The following is an 18,499-nucleotide window of genomic DNA, read 5'->3' as shown; positions in this document are numbered from 1 at the left end:
CTCTGCCCTCCCTTCACCCCCTCCTCCCCTCCCCATCTACAAACACTTTATTTTCATCTTTTCATTCTCTCACATTTTTTTCTTTTCCCTTTTTGTTCTTCCCCTACGTATCACACCTTCCCTACACCTTTAGCTCCTTTCCTCCCATTTCTAAATGTCAGTAATCTTATTAGAATCTTATGCATTGTTGCAGAATATTCACACCAGGGAAACTATTCGGTATTTACACATATGGGACTTATTTATTTCACTTAGGAGTATATCTTCAATATGTATCCATTTCATTTTTTTAATTGAATGCTCTCAATACAACTTTGGAAAGAACTAGGTTATAGAAAAGTAGGAGAATTATATTTTTCAATTATTATTAGCCTTTGTATTTTTATCAAATCGTGTTGTTTAGACCGTATGAATCCATAACCTTACAGGCTATGTACATATTTCTTTTAATATTTAATAAATATTTAAGTAAAATAAATAATCTTAACGTAAATTTTAATAATAGCAGTTTATCTTCACCAAATGTCAAGTTTAGAATTAGAATTTAATTCAGTTTTACTGTTTTGACATCATGTGAGGTCATCAATTTCAAACCTGCTCTACATGGGCTCTTAAAATATGCTAATCCTAAGTAAGATCAGCCCACAAACCCATAGTATAGGGAAAACATAAAGCCCAAATGGGGGTTGTAAATATTTTGAGCCTTTCAAGTTGGTTCATATAAACTGCCCAGAGGCTGTTTATGTCTCTGTAAGGTAGCTAATGAGGTTCTCTTCAATCTGCAAGGGATGATAAAGCATTGTCAAATAGTTTTATTCCAGATGTGTTGTGAATAAGAAGCCTGGTGACAACAGATCAAAGCTCCCTTGAGGCATCATATGAATTCATTATAAAGCATTCAGATGTGACAGTACACAAGTTACCAATGAAATAGCAGTTATATTATGAAAATTACCAGGGCAAGAATGAGGACCTCCCAAGTATGCCAAAAAATGCAACTAAATAATTCTTTTGCTACAAGCTTTGGGCAGATTTTGCATAGTATATTTATTTAACACGTGTCCACATAGCCAAAAGTTTACAGGCTAGAAAGGCAAAATTCAGTCCTAGGCTAAGGGTGGAGGTCTGGTTGCAGAAGGCCTCAGAGATGAGCCTTCTGTTTTAAGTGCTGGGAAGAGTCTGGTTTACTCTACTCCTAAGCACTTGTAAGTGCAGGTGAGTCTCTGCAGGGCCACAAGAGACCTGAGCTGAGTCCTTTTCACACCCCCTTTACTTCTTATGATAAATGATCAATTTGGTTAAACAAAGATACATATTTCATGCATTGTTTTAAAATAATAGAAAAGAGCCAGTGTAATCCCAGCACTGGGGAGGCTGAGGCAGGCGGATTGCTGTGAGTTCAAGACCAACCTGGGCTACATAGTGAGTTCCAGGTCAGTCTCAACTACCTAGTGAGACCTTGTCTCACAAAACAAAACAAAACAAAAATAAATAAATAAATAAAATAGGAAAGAAAGCCAAATGGCCTTGACCCTCCTAGAAGAAATGCCTTTTCATTTTTTTAATCTTTAGAATGCTTTCATTTAAATTTAGAATTTAAAAAATTATTAGTACATATTTGCAGTACATAATGAGTACATTTATCGTGGGGAGTTTGTATATGTACACAACTCATTTTAATTCTTTTTGTTTTGTTTTGGTTTGGTTTGTTTGATTTTTTTCTGTCCTCTTCCCCTCCCATCCCTCCCTGCTCCCTTTGTTCGTTTCGTTTTTTGGAGACAGGGTCTGGCTATGTAGTCCAGATTGGCCTTGAACTCATGCCTAAGCCTCCTGAATTATAGGATTCTAGGTGGATTTTTTAAAAATTTTTCTGCCTTGTTTTCAGTAATGATATATGTATTAATTTGACTTAATGAAGTTATTCTTTTATCTGAATTTTACCTTCCTTTGAGATCACATTTTTTACTGTGTGCCTAATGAGAGTATATGTATCATTTTGATATCAGTAAAATTAATATATTCAAGTTTATCTAATATTTCTGTATCTCTAAAGGTAATTTTAACAGTACAAAAATGTTAAAATCTATTCCTGAATTTATATTTTATGTTAAATTGAACCCTAAAATCAGATAAATGAGAAAGAAAATACAATGATTCTTTTGTGGCTATTTCTATTCTAGAGATCATTCTGAGCAGTTTGCATTTTTTCCAATTTTAACATAAATTATTACAACAGAAGGTAAATAGAAAACCTGCAAAATGAGTAAACATGTAACAATTTTTTATAGTTTTACTTTTATAATTATATATTATGCTTTTTTTTGCAGGACCGTGTAAATGCATTAGAAATGGTAAGTTGGAGTATTTTCTTTCTTCTTGTATTAGAATTACTCTGCCTCCTCAAGTGGACTTCAGGGCACACCAATAAAAGCATTCTAATTCCAAGGAGCATTTCTAAAACTCCTAAGATTAAAGGGAGAAATGAGCTAAACTATTTTTAAAAGGTATGTGGATGGAAACATTTTAAATGGGGAGAAAAGTGAATGTATTTAAGTGTTTTCTCAATACCGATATGCCATGGTATACTAATTTATGGAAAACATAATTAATTTAAATATAATCTAGACCTTGTGTGTTTCTGAATTTCACAGTTACCAAAAAGATGGGTTGATAAGAAACTGAGATTAGGATGCTGTTTATACTTTAAAATCTACATGTTCAATGTTCACATTGTTTTCTTCAGTGTCCAAAAAAACACTAAAAGCCTAATCATCTTTCTCCTGAATGATCTTACTTGTAGGAATCTAGTGTGTGGAAATAATTGTGCGAGCACAGATGTAAAGACTACATACTTTCAATATTTGTTGGGAAGTTATTTTAATAAAAGACAAACAAATTTATTGTTTGGCACTGAAATAATAGATAAAGTATGGAAATTCCAACCTGTGTGCCAGAATGGTTATAGTAAAAGCTTATAATTGTAAATTAAAAATAAATTCAAGATACAAATCGTATATACTTTAATTATAACCTGGTGGCGTATAAGCAAAAAACAGGAATTTGCAAAGCTAATGTCTTCGTTACTTTTTTTTGCTGGGATAAATTTTGTACCTAACTCCTGCAAGTTAAACTGGCTCCCGGTTTGTGGAGGTTTCAGTCCACAGCTAGCTGGCTTCAAGGCAGGGCAGCCTGGCAGAGGGGAGTGGCAGAGAATTGCTCTTGGCGTGGCAGGCAGGAAGCAGAGCGGGAAGGACCAAGGGAAGAGTTACAGAGATAGACCCTTCCAAGGCACACCACAGTCACCCTCCTCCTCCCAACAGGCTTCACCTCCCAAATTATATTTAGCTACAAATTCATCAGTGAGCTAATCCAGTGATGTATATAGCACACATCTATGATCCAGTCATCTCCTGAAAGCCCTACTTGTGAAAGCATGAGGTTTGGGGGCTATCTAGGTAAAAATAGTTATAAAAACTAACAGCTTGTTAGACAGGAACTATGGGTTGTAATATCATTATCAGTTTTTTAGAAAAAGTTTTATAAAATATAGCTATTGTAATTTGGGGTTGGGGGGAATTGGAGATTGAACCCAGGACCTTCAAACTGAGATATATCTCAGCCATTTTTTAAAAAATTTGAGTTAGAGTCTCTCTCCTAAGTTAGCCAAGCAGGGCTTCAGTTTGGCAATTGTCCTGTCTCAGCCTCTTAGCTATTTTGCTTTTATAAAAATTTGTGAAATAATAACTGAAAATTGGAAGGACATTAAAATAAATTATGGCATTACCTTATGCTGAAATAATACTATTTAGTTATAAAAAGTCTTATTTTCAAAAATGAAAATTGCTATGCTGTTATGTAAAAAAATATATGAAGACAAAAATGTGAGGCAAATACTGAATATGCTTATTTTTATATTTTATACTGCCTTAAAGGAAATTTGTAAATACATCTATATATATCTATATATAGACATATGTAGATATTTGTTTTGTGGGCTTGGTTGTTGTTTTTAGACAGGGTATTGCTATGCAGTTCTGGCTGCCTTTGAACTCACTTATAGCCCAAGCTGGCCTTGAACTTACGGAGCTCCTCATGCCTCAGCCTTCGAAGTGCTGGGATTACAGATGTGTATCACTACATCCATCTTACATAAAATACTAAGATTTTGTTGAGAGTAGTGGTGATTCCTTGTATATTTTAGTGAGCAAGAAAAATTTAAAAATCCTTTAATAAGGCTAGTAAATAAATTCTTTCTTCTATAAATGTGAGGAAATGAAAGATGCTAACAGGGAATATTTTTGTGAAGAAGTGACTTTGATTGACACTGACCAGACCTTTCTAGGAATATAACTTCTTCCTTAGGTTTAACTGAGCTGTTTGGAAAGTACATTGACCTTCTGAGTTTTAGCATAATGACCCTGTAGGTGAATAAAATGGTTAGTGTTTCTCCCTCTGTATTTTACTTACCCTTAGAAATGTCTTGCCAGCCAGATTTGGCTTGAGAGTATTTAACATATGTTTAGAAATATGAAGCAAAAACAGAACATTTGAATTTGAGGAGCTGGATTCAGTTTCTGTATTTTACTTACCCTTAGAAATGTCTTGCCAGCCAGATTTGGCTTGAGAGTATTTAACATATGTTTAGAAATATGAAGCAAAAACAGAACATTTGAATTTGAGGAGCTGGATAGAGTGTACAAAATACCATTTACACAGCATTTCGCAAATTACATCTTTCTCGAGTCCTGCATCTATAAGTCTTTAAAATTCAAATAACTTTTCAAATTGTGAGAACTGAAAGTATCGTGTGTGTGTGTGTGTGTGTGTGTGTGTGTGTGTGTGTGTAAATATATAGGACCAAACAAATTTTAGAGTATTGCTATCATTTTGTAATTGCTGCTTACCTATCTTACCTAATCATATGAACTATACCAGTGTAATATCTGAAAGTAAAAATAATATCAACAAAAATCTATAACTTATTTGTATTTGTCAGTCTTTTCAATTATCTAATACTTTTACTAACAAAATAATATACAACAGAATCTTAAGTGTCTTAAGGATTCCCCTAGGATTAAAAGTAAAATTAAAATCATCATGAGAAAGATAAACTGATTAAATGGACTAAGATTTTGTATTCACAGTTTTCTCAAGATAGTTTTAATTTAAAATAATTATCACAAGTAAAAATTAAAATACTCAGTAATGATGTTAGTGTTCAAATATTATGAAGTCCTTTGGCTTCACATGGCATTATAAGGAGCAGAATTTAATTCAATTGGTAGACTATTCAACTGGTAAAGTATTTTATGGTTCATAAAATCAAATATGCTGAAAGCAATCTCAGGATCATTTGTTATTGTCCTGCAACTCAGCACTCAGCCATTTGAAAGTGTCAGTGTCCTGCATTTGGTGGTGTTGGTATTAAGAGCACATAAGGTGTTGCAGGGAGCATGTCTATCATGGTGAGACAAATCTGGAAGGGTTTGGAATTTTATCCTTTCAGTAGGGATATATTTTTTCTTTTTACTGAGTTTATTGGTACATTTTAGGTATACAGTACAGTTACATTCATTATTGGGATCTTGTACCTTTACATGAAAGGTCTTGGTTCTCATTTTTTCCCCTTATCCCTGCCCTCCCTTCATCCCCTTCTCCACTATAGGGATATTTAAAATAGATTGCTTTAAAGGTACAGATAGCTATAATACCTGAGAATAACACAGTCTTTGCATCATAATGAAGAACTTATTTTGGCTCACTACCACTTGTCCCTGTGCTAAGGTAACAATCTTGAGTTCATTTTTCCACCTCTTCACCTTTTTCCTCTCCTTCCCTTGGTAGCAGATAAGCTTCTTCAATTAGAAATTATACTTTATTTGCATGTGAATCCCCAGACTCTGTCAAAATTCCTGTTAGATCATGGACATTCAATAAACATTTATAAGTAGTTTATTATGAAGGCCCTGGTTCAGTCCCTAGTATATAATGCCAAATAAAACAAATACATAAATATAAATAAACATTTATAGAATAAATTTTGAACTAAATATATCTTATCCTCATATAAGGTGTATTTAACAATATAAACTATTTATAAACTATCAGCCCAATCATTGTGAAATAAAGTTCTCCAGAGATACAGCAAGTTATTCTTTATTTCCTAGACATTCTGGTTTGTTTTGTATACTATTTGATATATCACAAACTCTCTAATCATCTTTATTAAAGTTGAATATGCATTTTCTTGGGAAAGAACCACTTTCAGGCAAAATACTGGAAGTCAATCTCTCAAAAAGTTAAATGATTAGCTGGAGAAAAATCCTGAAAACACCCACTTATGGGTAGCTGCTGGGACTGGGCAGTAGATACTGGGTGCTCTGATCAGAATCTAAAGTCAGAACTTAACAAAGGATTTTTTAAATAATATTTTTTACAAAGGTAAAATTATGATTCTCATATAAGTATAAAATGAAATCCTGACAAATATATTTATTTAACTCACTAATTAATGAAGGAATCAGCAGAAGTAAAACTAACTTAAAGAACACTCAAGGACCTATACTTACACTATAGAAGAACTGAAGAGTGATGAAATTAATGTCAAATTGAAGCAAATTTGGCTTCTTCCACAGTGCAAAAGGTAAATCAGTTGAAACTCACCAGACAAAGTTTATTACCTATCAACAAGAGTCATTTGCACTGCCATCAGTTATCTGCAGACTGAGAACTGTAAATAAGTCAAAGACAGTGACAGGTGAAGCAAGCTCATAGAATCAGAAAAACTGGAATGGTGTGCTAGAAAAAAATTAGTTTTCTATTGAAGATACCTAGTAATTTTTTGTTTTAATTCAAAAATCTTTCTTATCCACCCCCATAGATGCATAGGAGACAATGTATATAACAGCTTAGGAGAATAATAGGAAGCATGTAGCATTTTGAAAATTAACCAAGAAGTGTGGCCTTTGTATTAGTTTCCTTTTGCTACCCAAAACATGTAATATAAAGGAGGATAGCCCTGTTTTGGCTCACAGTTTCAGTGGATTCAGTCTGTGGTGGGCTGGCTCCAGGGCAGAAATGCCCTGGTGGAGGAATGGTACTCAACCCTCAGCCAGGAAACAGATGAAAAAGGTGAGGAGCCAGATCCAAGAATACACCTTCTAATTCATACCCCCCAATGATCTGCTGTTTCAGCCAGGCCCCATCTCTGAAGTTGGGGGACATTTAGATCTGAAGTATAACAGATTTGATCTTTGGTATCAAGGGAACAAATGAGTTCCTCCCAAGTATCACTTTTAGCTGGTCTAAAAACTTGTCCAGAAGAATTCTGACTGCCCTTTTGGGAAGAGCACTATGGCTGCTGTAGTTTCTATCAACTGCATTGCAAAGTTGGGTATAGGGACAGAGTCAGAGCATAGAAGGCCTTCCTAGGCTATGCTGTAAAGGGACACAAATGCAGCAGCAATGTGCAGGACAGAACAGAGTTGGAGAGACTGCATATGAAAAGGGAATGGGGCACCTTGGAGGTAATCCAACTTTAGAAACATATTGGAAAAATTAGGAAACGGGACAATGTCATGTCAGAAAGAGATAAAATGGATATCTCCTTTACAAGAAGAAAATAATAAACTTGGTAAGTGCACATTGGAGGGAGGCAGGAAATACAGACCCTATAGTAACAAAGTAAAGAAGTGAAAGGGAGTGTGAGACAGAAATTCATTTTTTCCTATCACCTCTCAAATCGGACTATATTTTCATTTCCATTAATACCATAATAATTTAGATACTCACACTTTTGTATTAAAGTTGGGCTTGCCTTCAATAATAGAGAAACCCCAAAACAAAAGTGGATTAAGGTCAAAATTAGTTTTTCTCATGTAATAATCCAAATGTAAATGAGCCATGGCAGGTAATGGTGTGGACACCACCTAAAGAAACCAGGCTCTTTCTTTTTGTTCTGCCATCCTCAGTATATTGCTTCTTCAAGATCCAATTCCTCTTCCATCCCTGCCCATTATATTTGCTTTATAACTAGATAAAAGAAAAAAAAAGAGAGAAGGCGTATAATGCCTTTCTAATGTAAGTTGAAAGTTGCACTTAGATTTCTGTTGATATTAGTGGGACTGAATTTTGTGACATAGTCAAATCGATCTCCAAGATTCAAAAAAATGTTCAGGTGAACCATAGACATTTCAAAGCAATCTACATAAACCACAAGTCAAAAAGTCATAGTAGAAATACTGAAATATGTAGAACTGAAAGACAAAAACGTTAAATGTTAAAATGTGTGAAATACAATAGAAGTAGTGTTTGAGGGAACTTTAAAGACTTAAATGCTTATATTAGGAGAAGGACAAAAATTAAAATAAGAAGCCTAATGAAACAAAAGAAAGAAAAAAGTGGAGAAAATATTAGAAATTAATGAGTTGAAAAGCAAGTAGGTAATGAGGCCAACAAAAAAATAGGGCCAGTTATTTTACTGGCTGATTTGATTTTATTAACTGGTGACAACAACAACAAAAAAAAGACAAAAAAAAAGAACCAACCAAAAATAACATAGTCCATTATGAGAGGAAGAGAGGATATAACTAGAGATATTTGGAATTTAACCAAGGAGGTGAGTGTAACCAAAGTTCTAGAAAATCATAATTTGCTCAAACTAAGAAGAAATAGCATGAATTGTCCCATGACTGAATATTTAAAATATGTTTAATCAGCAATTTTAATCAATTAAAATTTTCTGAAAAGAGACACCACTAATTTTACAAATTAATTTTTAGCAAATGTTCCAAGAATAGTTTCAGTTTTATAAAAACTTTTTCAGAGACTGAAAAAATGACTATGCCCAAATCATATGAATTGACCTAACCTTATGGCAGAAAAACAAAGTCTAAATAAAGGAAATTGCTTTGTATTCATTAACATGAATGAACATACTATATTGCAGTTTTTATTGCTTTGTATATTATATACAAAGGTATAAAAACGATAATTTAGTCACGAAGAAATTTAGTTTATTCCAGGAATTCATGTTGCTTTAATGTTAGAAAATTAATGCACTTCAACAGAAGATTAAAAAAAAATTCTAAACACCCCAATTACAATCAGTGAAATTGAAAATGTAATTAAAAATTTACCAATGATGAAAAGCCCAGGTCCTGATGGATTCACTGCTGAATTTTGTAAGACATTTAGAGAAGAACTCCAGCCACTACTCTTTAAATTTTTCAATGAAATTGAAAGTGAAGCAATACTTACAAATTCATTCCTGGAAGTAAGTGTTACTTTGATTCCCAAACCAGGAAAAGACCCAACTAAAAAAGAGAACTACAGGCCAATCTCCTTAATTAATATAGATGCAAAAATCCTTAATAAGATACCGACAAACAGAATACAGAGGGTCATCAAGACAATCATACACCCTGACCAAGTTGGATTTTTTTCCAGGGATGCAGGGATGGTTCAACATACATAAATCAATAAATTTAATGCACTGTATTAACAGAGTCAGGGACAAAAACCATATGATCCTTTCAATAGATGCAGAAAAAGTATTTGACAAAATTCAACACCCATTCATGATAAAACCCTGCAAAAAAAAAATCATAATAGATGGTCTATATCTCAACTTAATAAAGGCTATCTATGAAAAACCAACAGGCAACATCATATTAAATGGCCAAAAACTGAAAACCTTCATGTTAAAGTCAGGAACAAGACAAGGATGCCCAGTATCACCACTCCTCTTCAATATAGTTCTGGAAACATTAATCACAGCAATTAGACAAGAGAAAGAAATTAAAGCAATAGAGATAGGAAAGGAAGAAGTTAAACTGTCTTTATTTGCTGACGATATGATGCTTTACATTGAAGACCCCAAAAATTCCACCAAAAGACTTCTAGACTTAATTGACACTTTCAACAGAGTAGCTGGATACAAGGTCAGTACTAAAAAATCAATAGCCTTCTTGTACACAAATAACAGACTCACTGAGAGAGAAATTAGTGAAACAATTCCTTTCACAATAGCATCCAAAAAAATGAAGTATCTAGGAATCAACCTAACAAAAGAAGCAAAAGATCTCTACACTGAAAACTACAGTACTCTGAAAAAAGAGATTGAAGAGGATATAAGAAAATGGAAAGGTATCCCCTGCTCCTGGGTAGGAAGAATCAACAGAGTGAAAATGGCCATACTACCAAAACTGCTATACAGATTCAATGCAATGCAGATAAAAATTCCAACAGTATATTTCACAGAACTAGAAAAAAAAAAAGAATCCAAAAATTCATTTGGAAGCAGAAGAGACCTAGAATAGCAAAAGCCATCCTAGGCAACGGAGTCATGGCAGTGGGTATAACAATTCCCAATTTGAAACTATACTACAAAGCCACTGTGATAAAAACAGAATGGTACTGGCAAAAAAACAGATCTGAGATAGATCAGAAGATACAGAAACAACTCCAGATGTACGCAGCTACCTCATCTTTGACAAAGGAACCAACCTTCCACAGTGGAGGAAAGATAACCTCTTTAATGAATGGTGTTGGGAAAACTGGATTTAAACCTGCCAAAGATTAAAACTAGACCCTTATCTTTCACCATGCACTAAACTAAAATCCAAGTGGATTATAGATCTAAATATTAAAAAAAGACACTAAATTTTGTGGAAGATAAGTTAGGCAGAACTCTTGAAGACATTGGCACAGGAAAAGACTTTATGAACAAATCCTTAGTAGCAACGGGAACTAGCACAAACAATCAACAACTGGGATCTCATCTTCTTAAAAAGCTGCACTGCAAAAGAAACCATCAGCAGAACTAAGAGACAACCTACAATGTGGGAAAAAATGTTTACCAGCTGCTCCTCAGACAAAGGACTCCTATCTAGAATATATAAAGAACTGAAAAAAATCAGCTCCCCCAAATATAAAGACCCAATTCAAAATGGGCACCTGAAATGAACAGAAATTTCTCAGACAAAGAAGTAAAAACAGCAAGTAAATATATGAAAAAAATATTCCACATCATTGGTCATTCAAGAGATGCAGATGAAAACAACACTGAGATTCTACCTCACCCCACAAAGAGTGGCTGCTATCAAGAAGTCAACCAATAACAAATGTTGGCGGGGTTGTGGGGAGAAAGGAACCCTTCTCCATTGTTTGTGGCAGTGCAGACTGGTGCAACCACTGTGGAAATCAATATGGAGATACCTCAAAGAGCTGGGACTAGAGGTTCCATTTGACCCAGCCATCCCTCTGCTGGATATCTTTCCAAAAGAATTAAAAGAATCATACCACAGTGATATATGCGCACCCATGTTTGTAGTGGCACAGTTTGTAATATCTAAAACTTGAAAACAGCATCAACTGTAAAGTGGATTAAGAAGATGTGGTTTTTCTATAAAATGGAATACTACTCAGCCATAAAGAATGAGGAATTAGAGTCATTCATAGGAAAATGGATGCATATTGAGGATATAGTCTTAAGTGGAAAAAATAAGTCACACGTGTAAATACCAAATAGTTTCTCTTGTGTGAAAAAGTTTAACTGTGCATAAGATCCTAATGATATAATTGACAATATGAAATAGGAAAAAAAGGGCTAAAGGTGTAGGGAAAGTGGGAAGGGAAAGAAAAAATATGAGAAAATGAAAAAATGGAAACAAAGTCTTTGTAAATAGGGAAGAGAAGAGGGGTAAAGGGAGGGCAAGGATAAGGGGAAAAAATGAGAACCAAGACCTGTCCTGTAAAGGTATAAGATCCCAATGATGAATGTAACTGTACTGTATACCTAAAATGTACCAATAAACTCAATGAGAAAAACAAATTAATGCACTTCAACATGATAACAGATGAAGAAGTAGAGTTTGATAAGATCAACTCAGGAGATGAATAAGAAGCATTTATGAACAGCATCATCACCATCATCATCACCACCTGTTTTTCACCAAATTAAGTGTTGAAGGAAACTTCCTAAATCTGATAAAGACCATGTGAAAAACAGTCAGTGGCAGCATTCATCTTAGCATTGAAATTTTGCAAAGCCCTCCTTTAAGACTAGGAACAAATCAAAAGTTCTGTTAGATACTATGCAGGCAGTCCTAGCCAGTGCAGTAAAATGATCATTATTTGTAAATACCATTATTCAAACAAAAATTAATATTTACCTATAGATACACTAATTTGGTTCAGAAAGGGGAAAATTTTTTGTTGAAATTCAGTTTTCCTCTAAATTTTGTTACGAATCAATATTTTGTCTCTATATATTTTTGATATAGAGAAAGATAAATTGTGATAGAGCAACAAAACACAAGCACAGACATATTTACATTAGGATAAGAATAAGGGAAAAGAGATTGGAAATAAATGTGAAAAGGAACACAGTAAGATTTCTGTTTTTAAAAAGTTTATATTTTCTGAGGAGCAGTGTTGTGCCTGCCTCGTAAACATAAGGTCCTGAGTTTGATTCCTGGTTAAAAAAAATCATATTTACTTTATAAATGGATAAAGAGTATCAACAAATTATTGAGGAATGTAAAGTTAATCGAGTTAAGTTGACATGAGTAATATGAGTTTTATTTGAAAATACCAATATTTATTATATTGCAGAAATGTCATCATTTACAATTACCTAATCCTGTGATGACAATGTTTAAACAACTGAAAACATTTAAATGACCTAAAATGTGTGCGTAAGACATACAAAGTTTAATTATTTAACAAAACATCTAGTCAAAATGTTAAAAACCTTTAGGTGAAAGCAGATGTGAAATCATGTAGTTGCAGTGTTAGTGTTTAATTGGCTTCTTCAGTGAAAAGCACCCTAATCTTTATTTTCAGAATATACTAATGGAGCTAACAAAACTAATAGTATGAATCCAACCTAAAGCTACATGAAGAAAAATGTACACCAACTTGCCCAGAGCAAAAAATAGTAGTAATCACCAGAAAATTCTTGGAAATATAATTTTGTGTTTTTAAAAAAAAAAAACACCAAAATATTATAGACTCTTAAGCATATCTTTGAAGGCAGTGTTTGATATTTATTCTTGTCATATGTCATGAGTATGCTCATATGTCAGTATGGAAGTTACAAAGTAATACTGTAGATAGTTTCTTTCTACTGTCTCTGAGTAGCCAGCTGGTGTTACAGTCTTAACTTCCTATCCTGAATCTGGCACTAATTGTCTTTCATCCCCCTATATGTGCAAACTGACCAACAGGCACAGAGTTGTTGAAGAAGCAGTCATCATTCTTTATTAACACACAGAATTGAGCTCTAGGACGCTTTGGAATCTGTGGACCCAAATGAGTTAATGTTCTTGTTACAGTGCTCCTGTTAGGCCCAGGAACACTGAGTTGAGTATGTAAATCTGGCCAAATAACTGTTAATTATTTGCCTCTCCTAAAAATCTCCTAGAAAAATCTTGAAGCTAAGTAAAACTTGCCTTTATCTTCTTACAAAGCCTGAAGTGGTTATTTCAAAACAAAAAATCAAGCTAGGTTCATTTTTGGTTTTGCCAAGGCTATGAGCTTCTCATTGAAGTTGCCTGAAAGGTTCAATCCGATTGGCTTTCCACCAAATAAAACGCAGTGTGCTCTGTACAGTTTTGACCCAGAATCAGGTGAATCTCAGCAGTTTTGGCTGAGACACATTGTAAAATTTTGGATTTGTTTGGACTTGACACTTCCTGGGAACCCATTCAAACTGAAACCGGAAAAAGGTTTTGCACAAACCCTGTCCTAGCCCATTCTGCCAAGTTTCCCACTGCTCTAATGTTGGTCTACCTTCTGTATATTCGCATCGAGGGCAAATGGAAATATCCTCATGAATCTCTCATGAGGGATCTTGGATAAAACAATCTAGACATTCTCCTTTTTCCACCTTGTCCCCAAATACAGAGCTATTGTTCTGTGCTAGCCAGTAATAAAATAGGTATCTTTTCCCATAATGGGGTCATGTTCAAAGGGTTAACCCTCTAAAGCACAACTGCTTATGGTCAAGTGAATTAAATGTTGCTAAACAAGTTTGCTAACTTCATGTAGAGTTGCAACCTTATGACAAGAGGTGATGACCAAGTTAAAAATTTAAGACATACTTTAGCCTACAAAAATTGTTTTTTACAGCCCTGTCAAATTTTTTCATGAAAGGGGTGACATAAGGAAAGTATCATTGAGAAACTGCATTATACCTGCAGCTTCACCAGCAGATGAATTTAGTATTATTGAATTGCTCAGTGTTTGGAGGTCAGACTGACAGCTCCATATTTGATGTTGATAAGTAGTTATACTGCCTGTCTAACTGCCTCGATAATGTATTTTACTGTCCTGTCTTAAACACTATCAATAACCCAGTGCATTCTCTGGAAAAAGAGCTCTTGCTTTATACTGTGAAGATAATATACAATTGAAATATATTTCTGAAAATATAATACAAATAATACGAAGTAGAAATGTCTCTAGTGTCTTTCAAAGAGCTTATCTGTGAGAATTCTCAGAGTATTAGCATATTACGGTATTTTTAAAGACCCTGTCTTGACTATTAAAATATCAGTATTTACAGTTTAATATATGTCTGGTACATAGGAGTAGTGTGTCTTGGGTACTGAAAACTGATTTGAGGAATTTTCACTTTGTGCATTCAGTTTGTGTGTGTGTGTGTGTGTTTGTTTGTTTTTTTCTACAAAAGGCTTTATTTTCTTTTGGTTCAATATTTGGGAGGGGGCTCCAGAGGTGAAAAAGCTGCCTAGTGGCTGGAGGGGAGAGGGTTAGGCCAAAGCCGTAATGCTGGTGAGCAGCAGCCCCTCAGAGGCCACTGGGCTCTGGGGCCTCCTAGTCATGCTTGAGGGTGAACCTTTCAAAGAGGTACTTGCCCAGCCCAGCCTGGGGGCCTGCCAGCCTGCGGAGGTTAGTGAGGTGGTCACCTATCTTCTTGATGAGCTTTACCTCCTCATCTAGAAGGTGGTTTTCCAGGAAATCACAGAGATGGGGGTCTGTCTTGGCTGAGCCCAAGGCATAAAGATCCAGAAGAGCTTGGTTCAGGTTCTCCAGGGCCAGGGAAGCTTCCATGGCGTCCAGGGTTTTACCCCACTCATCTTCAGAAGGCTTCTGCACGTCTTGGAACAGAACTCGGCCACCGGGCTGGTTCTGCATTTTCAGGAGAGGTTCGGTGCCCTCTCCTTTCCCCTTGGCCAATTCGCAGAAGAAATGGCCCACACCTGCCAGAGCCACATCGTCACGGTCAAAGTAGTAGCCCAGAGAGAGGTAGGTGTAGGAGGCCCGCAGGTGCAGGTTCACCAGGCGGTTGACGGCAGCCTCCACCTCTGTAGAATAATTCTGATGAATCTGAGAAGTCATGGCTGGTCAGCAATAAGGAGCTACCCACAAAAGAACAGTGACGGCTGGTCCTGGAAGCAGGAGACAGGCGAGGTGATGATGGTCCCGAAACTTGTAGCTGGAAGGTAGATAGAAGATGAAAAAGTGGGAGTCCCCAGGTCTGTTCATTCCAAACACTGTTGAAGCAAGGGACAGATCCGCGAGACCTCCAGAAGTGCCGCTTGTGCATTCAGTTTTAATAAATTATATAAATTTTTAGCTGATAAATATTCTTCCCTAGCTTTGAATGGTGGAGAGTGATATAATAGTTTATGTAATTAACCATTAGAAAGTTCAGGTTGGGTCCCATCTCCATCATAGCTAGGGCAAGATAATCATTTTTTTTATTTGTTTTCTTTTTTATTTTTAATTTATTGGGCCAGACTAGGTAAATATGGTAAAAGCTCTTCTAATCGGCTCTGGTCTAATCAGAGGAATTAAAACCTGATCATCACAAAATTTCCACCGTGCCAGTAGTTAATATCAAACAAGGTTCTCTGGTTCATTATGTACTCTGCCACAAATATGTATTCAGTTTTTGCCGTGTCTCAGTACTGTCCTAGAGTGTGTAACAAACTAGGTTTCTGAAGCCATGGATCTCACATTGTAGAGACTATTAGAAGTGAAAGGAGTCTTAGGGATCCTTATCAAAACCCCCCATCTCAGACATAAGACATCTGGAGACCAGAGAAGCTTAGGAATTTCTAAGTGTAGTAAAACTAGGGCTAGAATTCAACTGTCCTGGTTAGTAACATTGTGTTGTTTGCATTCCATCGCCTTTTCTCGCGCCTGGTGATGGTAAATAAAGATATGAGTAAGAGACACGTAGAGAGAGAGACAAAATGAAGAGGAAGAAAATTAGTAAGCAGATTCCATGTTTATCTTGAGCAGGGCAAGAAGCAAACTCAGAAATAGACACCTGAACTGACATTCTTGGACCACATTCAGAATATGCCCTAAACTTACTGGTAAAGGGATTTCCATAAAGCAATTTTGATCTAATTTTCTTTCTTCTGAATGTTGGAAAAAGATGGGCATGCCCTTAGGTTGCGTGCTAGTTCTGTCTTGATCTGGCTTAGTTATATTAAATGTCTTAGTAGATCTTTTTTATTTTATGTCTACATAATGGCTCTAATGCCACTTATGCAAGTGTTTATAAGGTTTGTTTAGGGCTTTTAATAAACTTTGATCTGAGTTGAAAGGCTGGAGAGAATATAAATTGTCACTATTAGCACTACTAATATAAATACCTCAGATGGTCTCATGTTAATTATTTAACATTAGGGAATGATTTCAACCTATCATTGGCCCCAATTGCATTATATTTGAACATCATACAGCAAAAAGCCATCAGAATCACCCTTCCCTCATTGTTCTGTTCTGGTTCTGTTCTGATTATTTTTTTGCACAGCTGATCTTCCATAAATGAGTCTCTGAAACCTTTCCAATGTTTTTCTCTACTAACATCTGACTTCTACCTGTATGCGCTACAAAAATCTAATGGAACACTTTCTTGACATAGTACTTTCATGGCCATTAGACATTAACCATACAGTCTAAAGCATTAAATTTAGATTTACTGAATCAAAACACCTCAGTCTTGTAAAAGCCAAGTGACCTCTAGCTGTCATAAAGTATGATTGGGATTTGGTGAATTGGATTTAGAGGACCTGGTTGTGAATTCTGGCTCTTCATAGGGACACCTCTCTGAGCCTCATTTCTGTTACGTATGAGTTGGAGTTAGGATTTGTTCTGTTTACCTTACAGGTTGAGAGGATCAAATGAGAGAATGGGTGAGAAAGTCCTGCTCTACATTTCATAATTACCTCTCCCTTCTGTTTATAGTACCTTCACCAGCCACAAGAGCAGTATATGGACTAGAAAGTTTGGCTTGTTAAGCAGGGCACTTCCTTTCTATTCCTATTTGAGCACATTAGTTAGTTATAATTCTATAAATTTTGCTTCCAAAATTTAATTGTTTCTAATTTATCCTCTGAAATTTAGATTACATTTTTATAATAATCTCGATAATTATAATATAGCACACCCACCCCCAGCCTCAAATTTGGTTAGCTGAGGGTAGGACCTGTTAAATCTCCTCAGATGATTTCCTTGGGCACTGATGGTTTAGAACCACAGATTTAGGCCATCTGCCTTCTCTGTGTCTTCTAGGAATGTGCCTGTGTCGTCTGTGCTGTAGGGTCTGTCATTCCTCTGCCTTTATGTCAATGGGATTTAGTTCTCATCTCCACTCATGTCATCTCTGCATATTTCTTCTTAACCTATCAAAACAACAGTTGTAAGATTTCTTCTCAAGTTATTTCCTTTAATTTGTCAAGAACTTAGAGAGCTTAATTTTAGCATGTTATTAAAATTTGAATTTGTCGAACCTAACTTCAAGGGCCAATTTACCCTGTCATGAATTCATTGAATGAACGGTTCTCAGATTTTCAACTAATTTTAACAAATTGGCCAATTTACAAAAGCAGAATCTTTCCAAACTATATCACCAGTTAACAAAATATATATCTATATATAGATATATATATTAAACATAAATGAGTATAATGAGTAAATTAGCTGTTTAGTTCATTTGTTTTCAGCATGTTGACTTAAGATTTCATTAAAAAAATTGTTCCCCTTTAGGGACAGACACAGCATTGCAAGGTAGCAATGGGACAAATAGTGCATCAATTCCTAAAAGATTTCATTTAGACACATAGAAGTGACTCAGCGGCTTGCTGGGGGGAGAAACTTGTAACTAAGAGAGTGAAGAGAATTCTGTGAGTGATAAAAGATTGAGAGCTTTTTAGACTAGTTTTGTTTTTGTTTTTGTTTTTTGAGACAGGGTCTCACCATGTAGGTGAGACTGACCTGGAACTCACCGTGTAGCCCAGGCTGGTCTCAAACTCACAGCAATCCTTCTGCCTCAGCCTCCCAAATGCTGAGATTACAGGTGTGTGCCACCACATCTGGCTTTTTAGACTAGTTTAATCCTTAATATTAGCAGGGTCCATGAACCCAGTCTTTTTTTTTCTGTTCATAAGTTCTTATTTTTTTCACTTTTATTCTCATTATCAAGGATCTTCCAAAGATCAAAGAGAAAATTCCTTATTTT

The 18,499-nt window shown here is 35.3% G+C and overlaps 2 protein-coding genes across 2 annotated transcripts in view; one reads left to right on the top strand and one right to left on the bottom strand.

Annotated features, from left to right (window-relative positions):
• The window catches only part of Cep128 (centrosomal protein 128), a 410,341-nt gene that overhangs the window by 351,094 nt on the left and 40,748 nt on the right, over nucleotides 1-18,499 (top strand). The window contains exon 22 of the mRNA XM_033766889.1: nucleotides 2,328-2,351. Coding sequence (XP_033622780.1) covers nucleotides 2,328-2,351 — 24 coding nt within the window. The remainder of the gene's footprint in view (nucleotides 1-2,327; nucleotides 2,352-18,499) is intronic.
• Nucleotides 14,839-15,458, bottom strand: LOC104877201 (ferritin light chain-like). The gene has a single exon (XM_033766888.1). It carries the CDS (start codon nucleotides 15,361-15,363, stop codon nucleotides 14,839-14,841), a length of 525 nt encoding a protein of 174 aa, XP_033622779.1. The 5' UTR covers nucleotides 15,364-15,458.

This window comes from Fukomys damarensis, unplaced genomic scaffold (assembly GCF_012274545.1).
Source record: "Fukomys damarensis isolate Sample0158 unplaced genomic scaffold, DMR_v1.0_HiC HiC_scaffold_21, whole genome shotgun sequence".
NCBI lineage: Eukaryota > Metazoa > Chordata > Mammalia > Rodentia > Bathyergidae > Fukomys > Fukomys damarensis.
The sequence above is the reverse complement of the archived record's forward strand: the minus strand, read 5'-3'. Positions and strand labels throughout refer to the sequence as shown.